Genomic DNA, 19,291 nt, shown 5'->3' on the forward strand with positions numbered 1-19,291 from the left:
CTTTCTTTCTTTCTTTCTTTCTTTCTTTCTTTCTTTCTTTCTTTCTTCTTTGTTTCTTTGTTACTTTCTTTCTTCCCCCTCCCCATTTACACTGATGTAGTTATTGTGAGTACACTCTTTCTTATTTCTACTTACTTGGTAGAGATCTAGGCCAACATTCTCATCTTACAGAGAAGGGAACTGAGGTCCAGATGGGTTGAGATTTGCCCAAAGTCACATAGGTAGTAAATGTCAGAAGTGCATTTGAACTTTCCTGACACTAAATCCAGTCTTCTCTCCATTGAGGTTAATGCTGCCTTTTACTGACTCTGTATCATTTGATAAGTCTTGTCATGCTTCTGCATTATTCATATTCTTAATGTGTTTAATCATCCCCCAGTTTATAGGTATCTATTTTGTTTCTAGTTCTTTGTTATCCTGCCAAAAAAGTGCTGCTAATGAATATTTTAGTATATAGGAGGTCTTTTTTATGTCAGTTATACATTTCAAGATAACTTGACTAGGCTCTTGGGTATACTTTGTGGCTAATGAATAAAATTAACTTTGTGGAGCATCAGAAGGTGAGGAGAGATTTCCAAAATATCAACCCATGGCTGTAAAAGAGGAACTGTCTTGGCATACGTTCTCAAGGGAGGGCATTCTTGAGCATTTGGGAGACACAGATTTCTTTCTGGAACTCCCTTAATTTAGTTACACCATACAGTCCTTTTCCCTTTCCCACATCTTTGCTGGGTCAGAAATAGCAACTTGGGTTGGATCTTAGGTGGTGGGAACTGGAGTATTCTAGGTTAATTGCAATGAACTTGTGAAGTTTCCTTTTACAATTATGCTGAAAGCAATAGATCCCACTGCCCAGAGGTGAGGTAGCAACTAGACAGTAGACACCATGGGCTTTGCTGGTGCCTGGGGGATTTGTGGTTCTCAAGTTTGACGTCTCATATGACTTGTCAAGCCAGGGGAAAGAGGAAGTTAAAACTGAAAACTCAGACCTTTCTAAAAACCTCTTCTCCCCGGGGGAACTCAACCAGTCTGTTGTCTGACTTTTTTTCCAGAAGGTGCCATGGGGCTTCCTGTATTGTTCAACTGCATTCTGACGGTGCTTCTTGCAGGTATGTGAGGAGCGGGTGGCATGATCTACATATAGGAGGGCTTTGGGGCTTTGTTTGGTTCCCATATTTCTTAGATTTCAGTAAATCTCCTACCTCTCATTCAGTATTAAAGGAAAACAAATGTTAGTTTGCCAGGCATATGCACATGAGAAATATAATATGAAGGTTAATTAATTTTTCATAAAAAAAGCTTCATTTGGTACTTAACATTATTAATATCACAAAGTTGTTAAATGTTTATTAGAATACAGTCAAGTAAATTGATGAGGCATTTGATTCTCTTTCATATCAACCGATAGTCTCATTTTTCTTAAAGTTTTTGAAAGAGATACTTACGCATCATTTTCAGCCTACAGGTTGCTTCTTGTTTTCTATTTAATGAAATCAAGAAAGATAAGTTGTTATAAATGGGAGTAATTCTTTTTAGAAAGTTTAATAGGATAATATAGTTATTTAAAAACTATTCCTCTCTGTTCCCTTGACAAGTCTCATATAAAGGGCATGTGAAACTCAGTTTGGGAACCTCTGATCTGCAAGGAGGACGCTCATGGACGGTGGAAGAAGAACAGGAAACGGGTGTTTGATTTAGCAAATCCAAAGCCTCGTTCACATTACAGGGCATGGGAAATGGGGCGGAGAGGGGCAACCAGCTAAGAGCTAAGAGCCAAGCTGAGGTCAAATGCCGTCTGTGAATGGAGTAGGAAAATCGCTCTTTAGTTAGGATCAAAGGGTGATAGATTTAGAGCTAGAGGGGATCGCAGAGTCCATCTGGTGCAGTGTCCTCATTTTCCAGATGGGGAAACTGTGAACCAGGGTAGTTAAATGACTTACCCGAGATCACAGTGGTGATAAGTCTCAGAGGTGGGATTTGAACTGAGATCCACTGCCTTCAAAACTAGTGCCATTCGTCAAGGTATTGCCCGAGGGACGTCATACTGAACGTAATTGGTGAGCCACCACATCCTACCTCGAAGCTGCTTGAATTGATGTCTATCTCCTGGATGCCTAGCTTGTAACCTGGAGGAACCTGTAAAGTTTGATACTTAATAGCTCTGTTCTCTGGGGCAAGCCGTTTAACCGAACTTCATTTCCATACCTGGAAAATGGGAATACTTTCACCCCCTACTTCACAAGAAATGTTTTTTTGTTTTTTTTGGTAAACCTGAACATTCCATAGAAATGTGGACTCCCCTCCCCCCTATTAATACATTAAATAAACAGACATTTATTCCAGGGGGCTGTTCTTTTTCACTATACAATTTAGCCCTTTATTATCGAGCATTTTCTTCTCTAATTGTTTATGTGTTTTTGTTTTATCTTCTCAGCTGAGAGTATGTTTCTTGTTACTTGGGATGAAAGTTGAATTAGAATAGAAAGATAGAAGTTGATTGAATTGATTGTGCACCAGACGTTGGGTACATAGTGTATTCAGCCCTTTTTATTAATTGATTTCTTTTTATTTTTTAATAACATTTTCCCCAATATTGCAAAATGTTGCAAAAATAATTTTCAACATTTGTTTCCCAAAATTTTGAGTTTCAAATTCTTTCCCTCCCTTCCTTCCTCCCCCCCTCCCTGAGACAGCAAGCAATTTGACACAGGTTATACATGTGCAACTGTGCAAAACATATTTCCAGATTACTCATGTTGTAGAAGAAAACAGAGACCAAAAAAGAAAAAAAAAACAAAGAAAAAAATAAAATGAAAAATAGTATGCTTCACTCTGCATTCAGACTTCATCAGTTCTTTCTCTGGGGCTGGATAACATTTTTCATCATGAACCTTTTGGAATTGTCTTAGATCATTGTATTACTGAGAAGACCTAAGTCATTCACATTTGATCATAGTACAATATTGCTGTTACTATATAAGATGTTTTCCTGGTTCTATTCACTTTACTTTGCATCAGTTCATGTAAGTCTTTCCAGGTTTTTCTGAAATCATCTTGCTTGCCATTTCTTATAGCACAGTAGTATTCCATTACAATCATATACCACAACTTGTTCAGCTATTCCTCAATTGATGGGCATCCCCTCAATTTCTAATTCTTTGCCACCACAAAAAGAACCACTATAAATATTTTGGTACAAATATTTCCTTTGGGCTACAGACCTAGTAGTGATATTGCTGTGTCAAAGGGTATGCACAAATTTATAGCACTTTGGGCACAGTTTGAAGCTGCTCCCCAGAATGTTTGGATCAGTTCACAATTCCACCAACAATGCATGTGTCCTAATTTTCCCACATCCCTTCAACATTTATCATCTTCCTTTTCTGTCATGTACGCCAATCTTCTAAGTGTAAGGTGGTACCTCAGAGTAGTCTTAATTTGCATTTCTGTAATCAACAGTGATTTAGAGCATTTTTTTATATGACTATAGATAGATTTAGATTTCTTTATCTGAAAACTGTTTGTTTCCTTTGACTATTTATCAGTTGGGGAATGACCTTTATGCTTATAAATTTGACTCAGTTCTCTATATATTTGAGAAATAAGGCTTTTATCAGAGACACTTGATGTAATCCCAGCCCCCCCAACTTTCTGCTTTCCTTTTTTTGGCTAGGCAATGGAGTTAAGTGACTTGCCCAGGGTCACATAACTAGTAAGTATTAGATGTCTGAGGTCAGATTTGAACTCAGGTCCTTCTGACTCCAGGGCCTGTACTCTAGCTACTGTACCACCTAGCTGCCCCTTTCTGCTTTCCTTCTAATCTTGGTTGTATTGGTTTTGTTTGTGCAAAAAAACCCTTTAAATTTAATTACTGATTCATTTCTGATGGCTTCAGGCCACATCTCTGTCCTTACTTTAATAATCTTTACAACTTGAAAATGGTGGACCCCCAGGGCTTCATATGAAAATAATTTTTTTGTTATACATAATTTTAAAGTATATTTATTTTTTAAAGCATAATGTAGGAGCCCTGGGGTTGGATTTGAAGCACACCTGGAATACTTAACTAACTATGTGACCCTCTGGTAAATCCCTTAATTTCTTTGAGCCTCAATTTCTTCCTGTAAAATGGAGATAAATAATATTCTCACCCACTAGTTCAGAGGTTATTCACATCAGTTCAAATGAATACTTGAAAACTATGCACCATTGTTAGGTACTGGAGATACAAAGAAGAAGATGAAAACATCTCTGTCCTCAAGGACTTCACATTCTACAGGAAAGCTCTTTGGAAATTGTTAAGCTAATGTCCAGCCGTAGAAATGTGAGTTATTGTTATTAGGGCAGCAAGGTGGTACCATAGGGCATAGAGCACTGGGCCTAGAGTCAGGAAGATGAGTCTTCCTGAGTTGAAATCTGGCCTCAGACACTTACTAGCTCTGTGACCCTGGGCAAGTCGCTTAACCCTGTTTGCCTCAGTTTCCTCATCTGTAAAATGAGCTAGAGAAGGAAATTACAAACTACTCCAGTATCTTTGCCAAGAAAATCCCATATGGCGTCATGAAGAGTCAGATATGACTGAAAAGACTAAACATAAAATTATTTTTATTATTATTATTATTATCATTATTATTATTATTATATCTTTTTCTTGTGAGAGGCAGCTTGGTGTAGTGGATAGAGAGCCAGCCTCAGAGTCAGGAAAACCTAATCCTGCCTCTGACATGTACTGGTTGTATGGCTCTGGGCAAGTCATGTTATGTTACTTCTCAGTGATATCAAACTTAAATTGAAAATGTACTAGGGGCAGCTGAATAGCACAGTCACACCCTGGAATCAGGAGGACCCAAGTTAAAATCTGGCCTAAGACCCTTACTAGCTATGTGACCCTGGGCAAGTCACTTAACCCCGATTGCCTCCAAAAAAAGAACAAAAATGTACAAGACTTTACATAAGGATCTTTGTGGACTAGATATTGAATTAGAAAACCACATGTTAACATTGTCTGTGTTCCATTACATTTTTACTTATTTTATTAAATATTTCCCAATTGTATTTTAATCTGGCTTCATTAAGCTCCAGAGTGTGGTGGGGTGGCAATGCAGAAGAGGTGCCCCTTGTGTTTGATACCTCTGCTCTCTAGGTAACTCTCTAAGACCAAAGGTGCTAACCTACCATGGTAGAGGCAGTTTTTTCATTGGGACTTCCTCATACAATTGAAATCACAGATTGAAATCTCATTGAAATCCTTAGACCTTTCTCCACACTCTACAAAGTACCTTATTCTTCTTCATTTCCCATCATGCTTATACCTTCCCACTTAAAAAGAATGCTAGCATTTATGTAGCTCTTTAGTGTTTCAAAATGCTTTACATGAGTTACTTCATTTGATTCTCACAGTCCTGTGAAGTAGGTGCTGTTATTATCCTCATTTTACAAGATGAAGGACATGGAGGCTGAGATAGCTTAAGTGACTTGCCCAGGGACACAGAGCTAGTGTCTGAGACGAGCTTGACTTCCTGTTTCTGACTCCAAGTTCAATGTTCTAGGCAGTACGGTTCCTAATTGTCTGTTTTCTAACCTTCATCCTTTTCTCTTTACTAGCAGGTCCTTCTATGTCTGCACAGACTGTGAGAGGAGTAGTAGGTCAATCTGCCACTTTGCCCTGCATGTATTCAGTGCATCAGGGTGTCACATCTATGTGCTGGGGTCGAGGATGGTGTCCTCTGAATGGGTGCTCAAACGAAATCATCTGGACAGATGGACACAAGATGACCTTTCAGCATTCTGGCCGATACTACTTAAAGGAGGACCTTTCTCAAGGGATTGTGTCTTTGACAATAGAGAACCTGACAGAGGCAGATGCTGGGACATATTGCTGCCGGGTGGAAATTTCTGGTTGGTTTAATGACCAAAAAGTCACAGTGAATCTGAAGGTTGAGCAAGGTGAGCCTTTCTCTTTTCTTCAAATGAGATGTATTTGTAAAACACTTAGCTTAGTGCCTGGCACATAGTAAATGTTACATAAATGCTTAATCTCTTCCACTCTCTTCCCTTCCTCTGAAAAATCTTCCTAAGGAAAACTGAGTCAAAGGAACTTCTCTTAAGTTTTTCTGATCTCAATTTCCTATTTGGATTTTCTAAGGTCTTCATTCCAGGTCCTCTCTTCTGTAGGGAAGCTGGCATTCAGATACACCTGTCCAACTTTGTTTTTTATTTCCTCATGAAAATGGTGCTAGGATGACACTAGTTTGTAGATAGATGATATGTTTAGAAGATCCACCTTTCCTTTCTAGGCCTTTGGAAAAGAGATTTTTTGCAGTTGGGACATCTTTGTCACATCTTGCTGCCATGACTGGTAAAAAGGAGAATGAATTTTGGAAAGGACCTGGGCTCTCATTCTGACTTTGCTATTCCTGAGACTTTGGGCCCACAGGTGGCAGAACTGGAATGATAATTGGAGTCATCTCTGGGCCTAAGCTTTCTCATCTGCACAATGAAGATGACCATTATAAAGTTCTTTTTTGGGTCTAAACTAAGAATTCCATGATCTTCTCATTTGGCCCTTGCTAGACAGATCAAGTAGTTCATTCCCATATTGAGAAAATGTTAAGGTGCCCCTCATGGAGTTGAAGAGATTCACTGCAATTCAGCATTTCAGCAAACATTGATCAAGCCCCTTAAGTAAAAGATACAGATAGATGCAGGAGAATAAATATGTTGACCCTGCCTTCAAAGAACTTAACTTTTACTGGATGGTTCTCCAAAGTTACTTAGTATCTGATGTCATCTTCCCCATCAGACAGTTTCATTTATAGGAGGCCTGAGTCACAATCACAGTAATATTTCATTACTCACAACCTAACAAGAGTAAGACCTCAAACTCTGAAGTCCACCCCTTTGCCTATTCTTGATTTTTTTCTTTTTAAGGAGGAAAGGGATTTGGCTTGTGAGCTTTCAAGGTAAGACCCAACACAGTGCCCCTCAAATGGCTGATTCTGAGGAAGCCATGTCTGAGAATGGGATAGATGTTAAGAGTAAGTGGGCTTAGAAGAAAGTGTTAGAGGGTAGATGCTCCACTAGTCAAATGGAGACAACTGCCCTGCTGTACAAGAGTGGAGGAAAGAAACTAGTATATTAAACACCTACTATGTTCCAGGCCCAGCACTCTATCTGCTGTACCACCCAGCCACGTCTGCAATGAGATCACAGAAAAATGATTCCAAACTCAGCTTAAATGCCATCTTTTCCATGAAGATTTTGTTACTAGAGTACCCCTCTCCAAACTATCTTAGGGTCAACATAAAGTCCTTAAGGGCAAGGGCTGCTCCCCTTCTGTCTTGGTGGCCCCTGTGATTAGTATAATGCCTAGAACAGTGTAAGAGCTTAATACATGATGGATGGATTGAATGATTCCTACCCTTCTTGGAGTAGTGACACTTTTCATAATGATTTGTTTTTTGCCTTCTGCCTCTCCCGCTTCTGTGGAAAATGATTCATCATCCTTATTTATTCATTCATTAATTTACTGGGGGGAAGAAATCAGGGTTAAGTGACTTGCCCAGGGTACACAACTAGATAGTGTCTGAGGTTGGATTTGAACTCAGGTCTGCCTGACTCCAGGACCCATCCTTGTTAATAGCCACTGTGTCACCTAGCTGCCCTGATACATGGTATTTATATTACCCATTATAATTCAGTTAATAAACATTAGTGTTTTGAAAAATTGAAGATAATTCCATAATAAAGCTTAAATAACTAGATACCCTCTATACAATATTTGTATTGGGGAATTCCTGTAGTCAGAGCTTTGGGCAGAGGATATAAGAATGAAAATCAAGTTTTGAGCAGTCTCAGGTCAGGCATATATGCTAGGTCATGCTCTAGAGAGGTTGAATCAATGAGGCAGATAATTTTTAAATCCCCAATTATTAAATACAAAGACTCAGCAAAGATGTAGAGGAATAACTCTCCAGATCCCCTTAGGGAATCACTTAGGTCAGTGACATCCCATGTGGGCCCAAGGCCCAACACAGTATTTGAGGTATCTCAGGATTTTGAGCTGGAAGGATCCTCAGGTCATCCTATCTAACTTTACAAATGAGGCAGATGAAGAAACTGAGGCTCAGGGAGAGGGTAAGTGACAGTTGCTGGGGTATCACAGAGCTGAGATTAGAATCCAGGTTCTTTGGCTACAAAACTGGTGCTGTTTAGCCTCAGACCCCTGTTTAGTCCATTAACTAAATCAAATTGATTTTGCTGGCCCTCCAAACATTTTCTCCTTTCCTCACACTCCTATGCCTGTTAGACTTACTCTTGCTTTCCCCGCCCTTTGGGGGATCCCCTTAGCTGCCTCCTCTTTGTGTTCCCTATAGCCTGTCCCAGGCCTCAGAGCACTTCTCCTTCTGCTTGGGCCAGACACTTAAAAGCTTTTGAGTTATTTCAGGTTTTACTCCTTTTGCTCTCTTGCTGTTCTTATCTTGGTCCTTTGGAGCTAAATCTGAGGGGAAGGTAGGTGGGTAGTATCTTTCATCAGCTCTCCAAGTAAAATTAGATGCCTCATGGACAAACATTTCCAAGTTCATTACCCACTATCTGAGTGACACAATTGATTTTTTGAAGGTTTGAAATCAGGGTATCCAGAGTTTAAGCACAGTGGCTTGTATCTAGAAGGTGCTTGATAAATGCTTGTTGAAATGAAATGCCATCTTCTGGGAAGAATGAGGCAAGTAAGTCTAGTGGAAAGAGAATGCCATTCAGGAGACCTTGCTTCCAGGATATGCTCAGAAATGCTTAACAAAGTGTTTTTCACTGGGACACACTTTTAAATTTAATCTTCATTCTTAACACTTTGTCTATCACTTTCTTAAGTCTAGACAATCAACAAAATAATAACTCAAGGCTGGATTTGCAGCATTTGCCAGTTTCCAGGGTGTAAATGCTCACACTGAAAATTTAACGACCAGCTCTCTGATTCAAACTTTCTCTAGCACACTCAGAGTCAGGGGGTCTGTCTTTTTACCTTGGACAAAGTACTTCAATCTTTACCCACAACTTTCCCACCTGTTGACAAGGCATATAAGGCCCTGGGCCTGGGGTCAGGAAGATCTGAATTCATATCCAGCCTCAGACACTTGCTTGCTGTGTGACCTCGGGCAAGTTACAACCTCTTTCTGCCTCAGTTTCTTCACTTGCAAAATGGGGATAATAATATCAACTCTTTCCCAGAGTTGTGAAGCAATTAGATGATACCGTAGATAGAGCATTGAGCCTGGAGTTAGGGAGACTTGAGTTCAAATTCGACTTCAGACAGACTTACTAGCTATGTGAAGTACATAGCACTGGACCTGGAATCAGGAAGACCTGAATTCAAATCTGGCCACAGACACTTACTAGCTCTGTGTCCCTGGGCAAGTCACTTAACCTCTGTTTCCTATCTGTAAAATGGAGACAATAGGTAAAACCTGTCTCCCAGAGTTGTTGTGAGGATTAAATAAGATAGTATTTATGAAGTGATTTGCAAACCTTAAAGCAATATTTAAGTGCTAGCTATTATATCTGTCAAATAGGTGTCATATAATCTCTGACTTACTTCTTGAGTATAAATGAGACCTATAGTTCTTTGGATATAGCTATGCAAATAAAAGTGACAGTTATTTCTTTTTCCTCATAAATAAGCCTGGGGGAAGCCATTACTTGCTCATTACTTGTTCCTTGATGCTGACCCATGAAAAATATTTGTGTGTACCTTATATAAAATCTTACCCTGGGTCTTAACCTTACTAAAAGAGAGAGAGATTCTAGAATGGTAAGGATTTTAGGATTGGAAAATAAGTTCAAGTTGGAAGGTAGCTCAGTGGCCATTAATATCCAAACCACATCTGACTAGAGATCTCTTCACCAACATCCCTGACAAGTAGTCATTCCTCCTTTGCTTGAAAACATCTAGTCAGGGGGATCTCACTATCTTCTAAAGCAAGCCATTCTGTTTTGGGATCACTCTAATTGTTAATAACCAGCATTTAATTAGCACTTTCAGATCTGCACAGCCCTTTAAGAGTATTGTTTCATTTGATTCTCACAGTAACCCTGTGAGGTAGGTGCTATTATTATCCCCATTTGGTAGATGAAGAAACTGAGGTAGACAGAGGTTAAGTGAATTGATCGGTCACACAGCTAATAAGCTCTTGAGGCTGAATTTGAACCTAGATCTTCCTGAATCCAAGTTCAACACTCTATCCACTGGGCCACCTAGCTGCCTTTAAGGACGTTTTTTCCCCCCTTCTGAGGAAGCTTTTTCCTTACATAAATCTGCCCTTTTACAAATACCATCCATTTCCTCCTAGTTTTGCTCTCTGTGGCCACACTAAAGTACCTTGGAGGCCATGTCCTCCTCATTTCATAGAGATGGCCAAGAACTTGTGCTCCAGACAGGAGAAATGACTTGTCCATCCCTAAAAGTACCAGAACTGTCATTTGCCTTGCATTCTATCTTCAAGTTCAATGATCTTTCCACTATATACACCACCCTAAACTTCTGTTTGTTGGTCATTTCTCATAATTTTCCCCGGCTCATGTTATTTGTTTTCTTGCGTCTCTATGGCTTCATCCTTGTCTTGAAAACTTGTTTCTAATACTAGCCAACATTGTTACTGCTCTAACCTCTACATCTTATCTGATGTTTAAAACCACCTAGGTCAGGGGATTTTTCATGGGAGAGAGAAGAGAGGGCTCTCTGAGCTCTGAGATTAGAAATGGAATGAAGAAGAATGGGAACTGATCTTTTAAAAGTGATTTCTATATGATAGACTTTCAAAGGCTGGTGAGAGTCTGACAACCACTCTTCAGAAAGCCTCCACATGAAGACAAGATATCACATTGCAAGGACTGCCTTCAGAGAAGAGAATGTATTTTCAAAGAGATGAAATAGATTCTAAGCACAGAGAAATAAATCTGGACAAGTCTTTAGTAGGGCTAACCAAGGCAGACCCCATCCAGAACCATCTTGGCACCCATTTTCTCTTTTCTTACAATAGAACTGGACTCATTGGTGCTGGAGTGATTGGATTCCAGTACCCTTTATCCATTTAGGTAGTACCTAGAGTTGGCAAAGATAAATGATTTCATTTGGACAGATGAAAATTGTTTTGAAAGGACCCTGGGGCCCTTTGTGGTGGAGTGCATTCATAGTCCCTGCTATGGGGAAGCTGAGGCTGGGATGTTCCTTTGCTTCAGACATTCTAAGATACAATGGGCTAATTGGATGTCTGCGCTATAAATCTGGCACCAATATAGTGAGTTCCCAAGAGTGGGGAACCACCTCCCTGCCTAAGGAAGGGTGAACCATTCCAGGCTGGAACAGGTTAAAGCTACTGTGATAATCAGTATTGAAACTGGGCCCATGAGTCCACTTCCAGCCTGGGTGAGATGGGGAGACCTAGTCCTCCCCCACCAAAGAAAAGAAAAGACTCTGGGGATATTATGAAAAAATTTAGCATTTATCTCCTGTTTTTTCTAAAGTGGAAATTCTTAATGTGCTTAAGAGTTCTGCTTACTTTGCAATTCCTGTCCTGTGGCTCATTCTCTAAATTCTCTTTTAGATATCCTGATAATGGAAGTTTAGATTTAAGATAAGAGGGAAGATAGTCTCTTTTCACCGGGAAATAGCTTGTCTCTATTTAGACAAATTATAGATTAAAAATCTTGCTAAGCTTGGCTTTTAATATGGATCTCAAAGTCTTTTATAAAAGACCTTTGACCACTTCGAAGTAGACCATAAAATTCTGGGAGGATCAGAGGTATTTCAAACTGTTAGCCATTCTAATGTAATGGAACATTTTTCAACTGATTATCTGTTTGACCCAGGTAGAGTCCCTAAAGAACTGGGGTTTGTTTCAAAAGGAAGCATAGACAAGCAGAATGGTTTTGAAATCATACATGGGATTTATTATATACTTTCAAAAAGTAAGCAATATGAAATGGAGATCCATGCTTTCATATATACAACACTTTTTGTGGTTCACTGCGTATATATGGAAGTTCTCTTTCTCTTTTTTTGGTGTTTTAAGTTCAGGATAAGAAAGTTTTTTGAGATTCAGAAAGAGGAATTTAGGTAATGTCCTGCCTTCTTTAAAAATACATTTTTATTTATTTCTTTATATATTTCCCAATTACATGTACATTTTTAAACATTTATTTTTAAAAATTTTGTGTTCCAAATTCTCTCTCCCTTCCACCCCTCCCCCACTCCTTGAGAAGGTAAGCAATATAATATTGATTATACTTATAAAGTCATGCAAAACATTTCTGTATTAGCTATGTGGTAAAAGAAAACACATACAGAAAACCAAGAAAAATAAAGTGAAAAAATTATGCTTAAATCTACCCTCAGAGTTCATTGGTTCCTTCTATGTCTTGGCTTCTTAATATTGGCCTGCATCTGTGATTTCTTTGCACTGTTGCAGATTAGAGAAAGTATTCTTCTTTTAGGGTCTATGGAACTCCAAGGGGTCTGTGGAGATTTTTCAGGGTGTCCAAGAACTTGAATGGGAAATATATATATATATATATATATATATATATATATATATATATATGTGTGTGTGTGTGTGTGTGTGTGTGTATATATATGCACACACATATATACATATGTATACATACACTCTCTCTCTCTCTCTTTATATATATATATATATGTATATGTTTCAATATAGTTTCCTTGATTGGAATTTTGGCCACTACCTGACACAGTGGATACAGTGTGGGGCCTGGGGTCAGGAAGACTCATCTTCCTCAGTTAAAATCTGACATCAGACACTTACTAGCTCTGTGACCCTGGGCAAGTCACTTAACACTGTTTGCTTCAGTTCCTCATCTGTAAACTGAGCTGGAGAAGGAAATGGTATTTTGTGCATTTAAAAACATTGTTCTGCTAATGTGTCCCTAGGCTTCTCCAGACAGCCAAAGTGCATGTGTGAGGTCTGTGATACCAAAATGGTCAAGATCTCCTTTTACAGAGTTGCCTAGGGGCACTGAAAGTGACTTGCCCAAGGTTATATACATCTAGTATGTGTCAGAGACAGGGCTTTAAGCCAGATCTCCCTTACTCCAAGCTGACCTTCAATCCAGCATGGTATGCTTCCTCTCAGTTTGGTTTATAGAACTATGAATTAGAATTTTTTTTTTAAAGTGGCTATGAACTAGGGATCTGAGCACAGTAGAAGGTTTACTGATTTCTCTAATAATGATGGCCAGACTTCTCAGTATTGACTTATTTATATATTTCATGAAATTTAATGCAGAATTTAGAGAAGTCACTGTCATTCTTTGAAGATGAGAGGAAAGATAAGTAAATGCTTCTGTAACCATGTGTCTTTAGCAATTGTCTCACAAAAGGAAGTACCTTACTCTGATCCTTACTTGCTTTGATGGAGTTCTTGGAGGAAGTGAGCTTGGAGCTGAGATTTGTTAGAGGAAGAAAGTACTTGGACAGATGTGTGATTGTTGTAGGCCCAAGAAAGAGAGGGAAGAACCTCTTGGGACATAAAGTGGGGAAGGAACTAAGAGATCAAGAAATCTTTTGCAAAGTCATGAATTGGACACTGAGACCAGAGCCAACTGCCTTGTGTGGCGTTTCCAGTTTTCATTGCTCTAGGAAAAGCTGCCTCCCAATAGAAGGCAGCAGAAGCAGGCTGTGACTTAATTAATCCTTGTCTTTAATGTTTATTCTAACACTAGCCAGTACTGTTACTGCTCTAACAACCTTCGCTTCCACTCATTCAATGCTGACAACCCTAATATCCTCCGCTTCTACTCATCCAATGTTGACAACTACCGAGGACCAAAACTCAGGTAACGTCCCAATGTTTCTAAGGTTAGGAGATTTTTGGTGAAAGAAAGATTTTCTGTACAGGCACAATATACAGCCTAGTCCAATTGAGATTTGAAAAGGAACAAAGTAGGTTGGAACTTGATTAAAAATGTGATTTCTCTATAAGGGGTTTCCAAAGGGTGGTAAGAATGTGGCAACCATAGTTCTGAAGGCCCTCTAGATGGAGCATCTCAAATTGAAACAAGTTGTCATGTAGTTAGGACATACTTCAGGGGATTAGCAGAGGGAAGAAAATGTATAATACCCTGCTATGTATTTTAGGTATAAATCTTCCAGAAATAAAAATATTAATCTAACTATCTAAGCCATTTCTAGCTTACTGAGAGATGTCCAAACTGGCATGGTTCTCCCATGTCCTCTGACATGTCATTCTCTCCCAAGACAATTTGAGGTAACACTCATAGGAATCCTGAACAAGGAAATGATCACAATAATATGTTGAAATAGTTTTAAAATCTCTGCCTCTTGACTACTCTGGCTTCCTTCTAGTCCTAGCTAAAATTCCATTTACAAGAAGCCTTTTCTCATCCCCCTGATTGCTAGTGCCTTCCCTCTGTCAATTATCTCCAATATATCCCATATTTATCTTACTTCTATTTGCAGTTGTATCCTCCCTTACGCTGAGAGCTTTTCTGGGTAAAGTCTGATTTTGTGCTTTGCTTTGTATCCCCAAGCCTTAAATAGGTTCCTGGCACCTACGTGCCAAATAGATGCCTGTTGATTGTTTGACTGAGCTGGTTAACATTCCAAAATTGTAGTCACTTTCTATTTCTTCTGGGACCACTATCCTCAGGGATTCAAAGGGTCTCTTCTCTGTGATCAATGTCACTTCTGAATAATAGAAGAAGGCTCTTTCTTTTGAATAGAATAAAGGCCAATTTTCTTTGGTGTTTCCTTGGCCAATCCCTCTGTTCTGGGAATGGACTTTATCAAAAGAAGATGCACTAGAAGACCTCCCTGTTGGAACTTGAGTTTCCACTTTTTTTTTTGCCTAGACAATGGGGTTAAGTGACTTGCCCAGGGTCACACAGTTAGTAAGTGTTATGTGCCTGAGGCTGCATTTGAGCTCAGGTCCTCCTGAATCTAGGGTCAGTGCTCTATCCCCTGTGCCACCTAGCTGCCCCATTGAGTTTCCACTCTTGATCCATTTCCATTTCCTTATAAACACCTCTCCACCTTTTTTGGTACAAGTATGGAAAGGGCATTTAGAAAAGAAAAATATTATTTTCTGATATTTCCAACTGAACTAAAAAGGAGGTTTTCAATATGCTTCCACACAGTGAAAGAGAAATTAATCAAACTTAGAGTGAAGGGAGCCAATCAAAGTGAAAGTCAAGACATGCCAGGCTACAGAGAAGGGAATCAGTGATGTGAAGGGTGGCAAGGAAAGAGCCATAAAGAAGAAGAAAGATAATTGGGGGAGGGGTGAAGAAGAAGGCACATTAGAGAAGTCTAAAGGGAAGTAATACCTAGAGTAGGAAAAAAAGATTCATAACGAACTCACTGAAGTTGAATTCTCCCGGGGTAAAGAGGAAGAAGAGGAGGGCACATAGGACAGGACAAAGAACACTGATTCTTGGGTTTAATGAGATACTGTTTGTAAAGCATTTAGCATACTGCTTGGCACACAGGAGGTGTTTATACTTCCCTCCCTTAGAGGATTGAGGTTCAAATCCTTACTTTGCTCCTGCCTTCCTGTGTACCCCTAGGCAAGTCACTCAACCTTTCTGGGCCTCTATTTTCATATCCCTCAAATGAGGGAGCTGGACTGGATGACCTTTGAGGTCCCTTTTAACTTTGCAGTGTTAAGAAGGAAAACTAGAGTCAGGGTCAGCAAGGAAAGTTTCTTGAGAGTGGTAGAAAGACCAGGCCCACAAATGCGGTTGTCACTCACCATCTGAAGAAGCTCCCAGAAGAAGAGGAGTTGGGGAAATTGAATTTGAAAAGAGGTTGGGAGGGGGAGGGGGGGGGGGGAATCAGTGCACTTAAAAAGGAATAGAGAAAGGAGGAGGATGTTGACCTGAACCCCTGCTCTTGGGCCTGGGAGACCATAGACTGGCAGTTCATGTCAGAAGGGAAAAATCACACCTGAGCACGATACAGGAAAAAGTTATCAGGAAAGACCTTCCTGGCCGGGCCCAGAAAGAGATGGCCTTTCTGAGCGGAGGCAGGAAAGAGGTAGCCCGAGGAAAAGAAAGGGCAGAGTGTGTGCTAGTTAACAGAATGTGTGAAGCTGGAAGAGGAGAGTGGGAGCTGTAAAGAAACAGGTCATAATTTCCTGGATGGTGGAGATTACAGGGTGGGGAAGACAGATACTAGTGACTTTGGGGAAAATGGAAAAGACAGGGAAGACAAATTTGGAAGACATTCCTAGGGCCATAGCAATGTTCCCTGACAGACTATCTGTTTCTTTTGTTCTGGTAGTTTCTTCCACCCCTGTTTTGGACATAGTGACAACAACCAGACCCTCAGAAACACCAGATGGAAAAAACTGGACACAACCTAATACCCCAATTGGTAATGATTTCTCCCCTCATGTTATTCACATAAAACAAGATAAACCATGGGTACAGCCTGAATACATATGCAGAACTCAACTGTCCATATGCAGGTACATACAGATGGGTGATTAGTATGATTCCATTCACATGAGTTTTATGGATTGTCCTGAAGTAGATAACACATTTGAAAGTTTTGTTATGTATCCTAAATTTGCATGTCCTTCCATTTATGTTACATCTATGCAAAGTGTAGTCACTGTATGGTCTACATGTATGCAAGACTTCTTGCATGCTAGGGTTACTAAGTTGTACAAGGACAAGAAGCCTTGTGGTATCTTAGCAAATATGCCTGGGATCCCATCCTTCCTGGGAAACAATCCCAGTTAAAGGGATAGGGACTGAAACTATGATTTCACCGTTAAAAGAAGGGAAGGGAACACATATTTATATGGTGCCCACTCTAGTTATAGGGAATTCCTTGGTGAGAAAGCTCTTAGAAATATAAGTCGGTATCTTTTCTTCAGGTAGCTAGGTGGTGCAGGGGAGAGAGTGCTGGGCCTATAGTTGAGAAGACTCATCTTCTTGAGTTCAAATCTGGCCTCAGGCACTTGCTAGCTATGTGACCCTGGACAAGTCACTTAACCCTGTTTACCTCAGTTTTCTCATCTATAAAATGAACTCGAGAAGGAATGGTAAACCACTCCAATATCTCTGCCAAGAAAAGCCTAAATGGGATCTCAAAAAGTAGGATGCAACTAAACAACAACAAATCTCTGCAGCTTGTAGGTTTAGGAAGTTGTGAAGAGCACTAAGGGATTAAGTTGAGGCTAGAGTTACATAGCCAGAACGTGGTATAAACTCAGGTTGTCTAAGATTTGGAATTGGCTCTGTTTTCTACACCATTCTACCCACCTCTGTTCAATTAAAAGGACCTTAAACGAAAAACCTACAGGACTTTCTTCACCCAAAGCAATTGAAATGGTATTTTGTTTTGGATGTTTGAACCTTTGGAAATTCCTCCTGACATGAGTACAAAATAGCCGCGTGGAAATGGGTTAAAACAACAGTGTAGAAAGCAATGGTAGCCTTTCAAATTCAATGTTGTTAGTGCCAACTAAGTGGTACAGTGGATAGAGCACTGGCCCTGGCATCAGGAGGACCTGAGTTCAAATCCAGCCTCAGACACTTGACACTTACTAGCTATGTGACTCTGAACAAGTCACTTAACTCCAATTGCTCACCAAAAGAAAAAAGAATTCAATGTTGTTGATAGGACAAATGTGGGGTAAGGAGGAGAGGGTGGACATCATTCTCTAAAATCTGTCAGGAAAAAACAAAGTTAAAAAAGTTAAGAACTTTTGAAGAACTGAAGACATAGGTTCATCAATTTAAAGCTAGAAGACCACCTAGTCCAACTTTTTCATTTTATAGAAGACATGAAAGCCCATAGAGGTTGCCTCTGTTACAAAGGTCATAGCTGAGATCTGAGTCCAGGTTCTTTGACTTCCAAACTAGTGTCATTTCCATTGGGCCATGCTGTCTCTAAAACGGATGTATTTTGAATGACTGTTTCTTATACTCAATGGCTCAAGGACAAGTTCTTACTAAACTACGCCTCAACTGACTATAAAACCCCAGACCACAAGAGTCCTTAGAGATCGTCTGGTCTAACCCTCTCACTTTATGCAGGAAGAAACTGGCCAGTGAGATGGAAAGTCAGAGAGTTTGTTAATGGAAGAATTAAAACTAACACCATATTCTAGCATTCAAGTTTCATTCAACTCCGTGGAACACTAGGCACAAGACAGGTAGAAACTTAGACTAGGAGATAGTCAGAAGGAACTGAAATGGGACTTTTGATTTGATTAGCAGTTTTGTTTGTGCTGAATTAACATCACATTTTCTATAGTTAGAGGATTTCCTCTTCCACTAAAGTCTTCCCCTCATACTTGTTTGTGATGTGGTTGTGATGCTGGGTTCTTGAAGGCTAGGTGTGCCAGCAGAGCTCAACCTCTGGCAGGTCCTATGAAACTGGAAAAACTTTGTGAGTGAGCCCAGTGAAGGACTGCAAGTCTGTCATCAATGACCAGCCTGGTACAGGTCAGAGATCTTCTACTATGTCGGCCACAGAGTAATGGTTTCTTTTTTGGCCACTGAAACTCTTGAAGGCCAACTATTCATTTAAAGAGTGGTTATGGTTTGCCTCTGTATTGGTTGTATTAACACCATTTAAAAGACAGATACTTGAGGCGTGAGAAGGGGATTTTATGTGTTAGTGAGGTTGAAGAGGCTATGACTCACATTTAACATAGGGAGGATCTTCATCTCTCTTTACTTGTTATTTGATATGTTACCTTATTAGTTCTCTCATCTTGGGTTCCAAGCAATCAAGGAATATGTTTTGAAATTTCTTGATAAATTTCCAAAATTGCAATACCTCATTAATTAAATAGCATTGAGCTCCCACAAGAGTTTGTTAAATGAACGAGTGAAACCTCTTTCCCCATAAGTTTTTGCTCATCTCTTTTTTCAAACTCTAATTTCCTCTCTAATTTCCCAAACATCAGATTTCTATTCATACAATTTGGTAATAGTGTAACACAATAATACAACAAATAATTATTAGCAATATATCAGCTCTGAGGAAGATTACAGCTGTAGTCACCTAACCATTGCTGACTTTTCAATTCTGGAAACAAAGTCTCTTCATTCAGCTTTCTTAGGACAGCAAGTCAAAATCTCTCTAACATTCTCTTCATCTCTTTGCCTCATTCATCTCTCTCTAGCCATGATAGGTAACTACAGAATTACAGTTTTATGACTGTCTAAGATTCCATTCTTCTTCTTCTTCTTTTTTTTTTTTAGGCATTTGGGGTTAAGTGACTTGCCCAGGGTTCAC

General features: G+C 39.6%; 1 protein-coding gene across 1 annotated transcript; it reads left to right on the plus strand.

Annotated features, from left to right (window-relative positions):
* Positions 1-996: 996 nt before the first annotated feature.
* On the plus strand, positions 997-16,458 carry LOC114036882 (hepatitis A virus cellular receptor 1 homolog; the record flags this gene model as incomplete). Its single annotated transcript, XM_027853598.1, has 3 exons — positions 997-1,109; positions 5,605-5,946; positions 16,316-16,458. Coding segments are annotated over exons 1-3 (534 nt in total), but the record flags the coding sequence as incomplete, so codon positions are not given.
* Positions 16,459-19,291: the final 2,833 nt, after the last annotated feature.

This window comes from Vombatus ursinus, unplaced genomic scaffold (genome assembly GCF_900497805.2).
Source record: "Vombatus ursinus unplaced genomic scaffold, bare-nosed wombat genome assembly UNPS02010167.1, whole genome shotgun sequence".
Lineage (NCBI taxonomy): Eukaryota > Metazoa > Chordata > Mammalia > Diprotodontia > Vombatidae > Vombatus > Vombatus ursinus.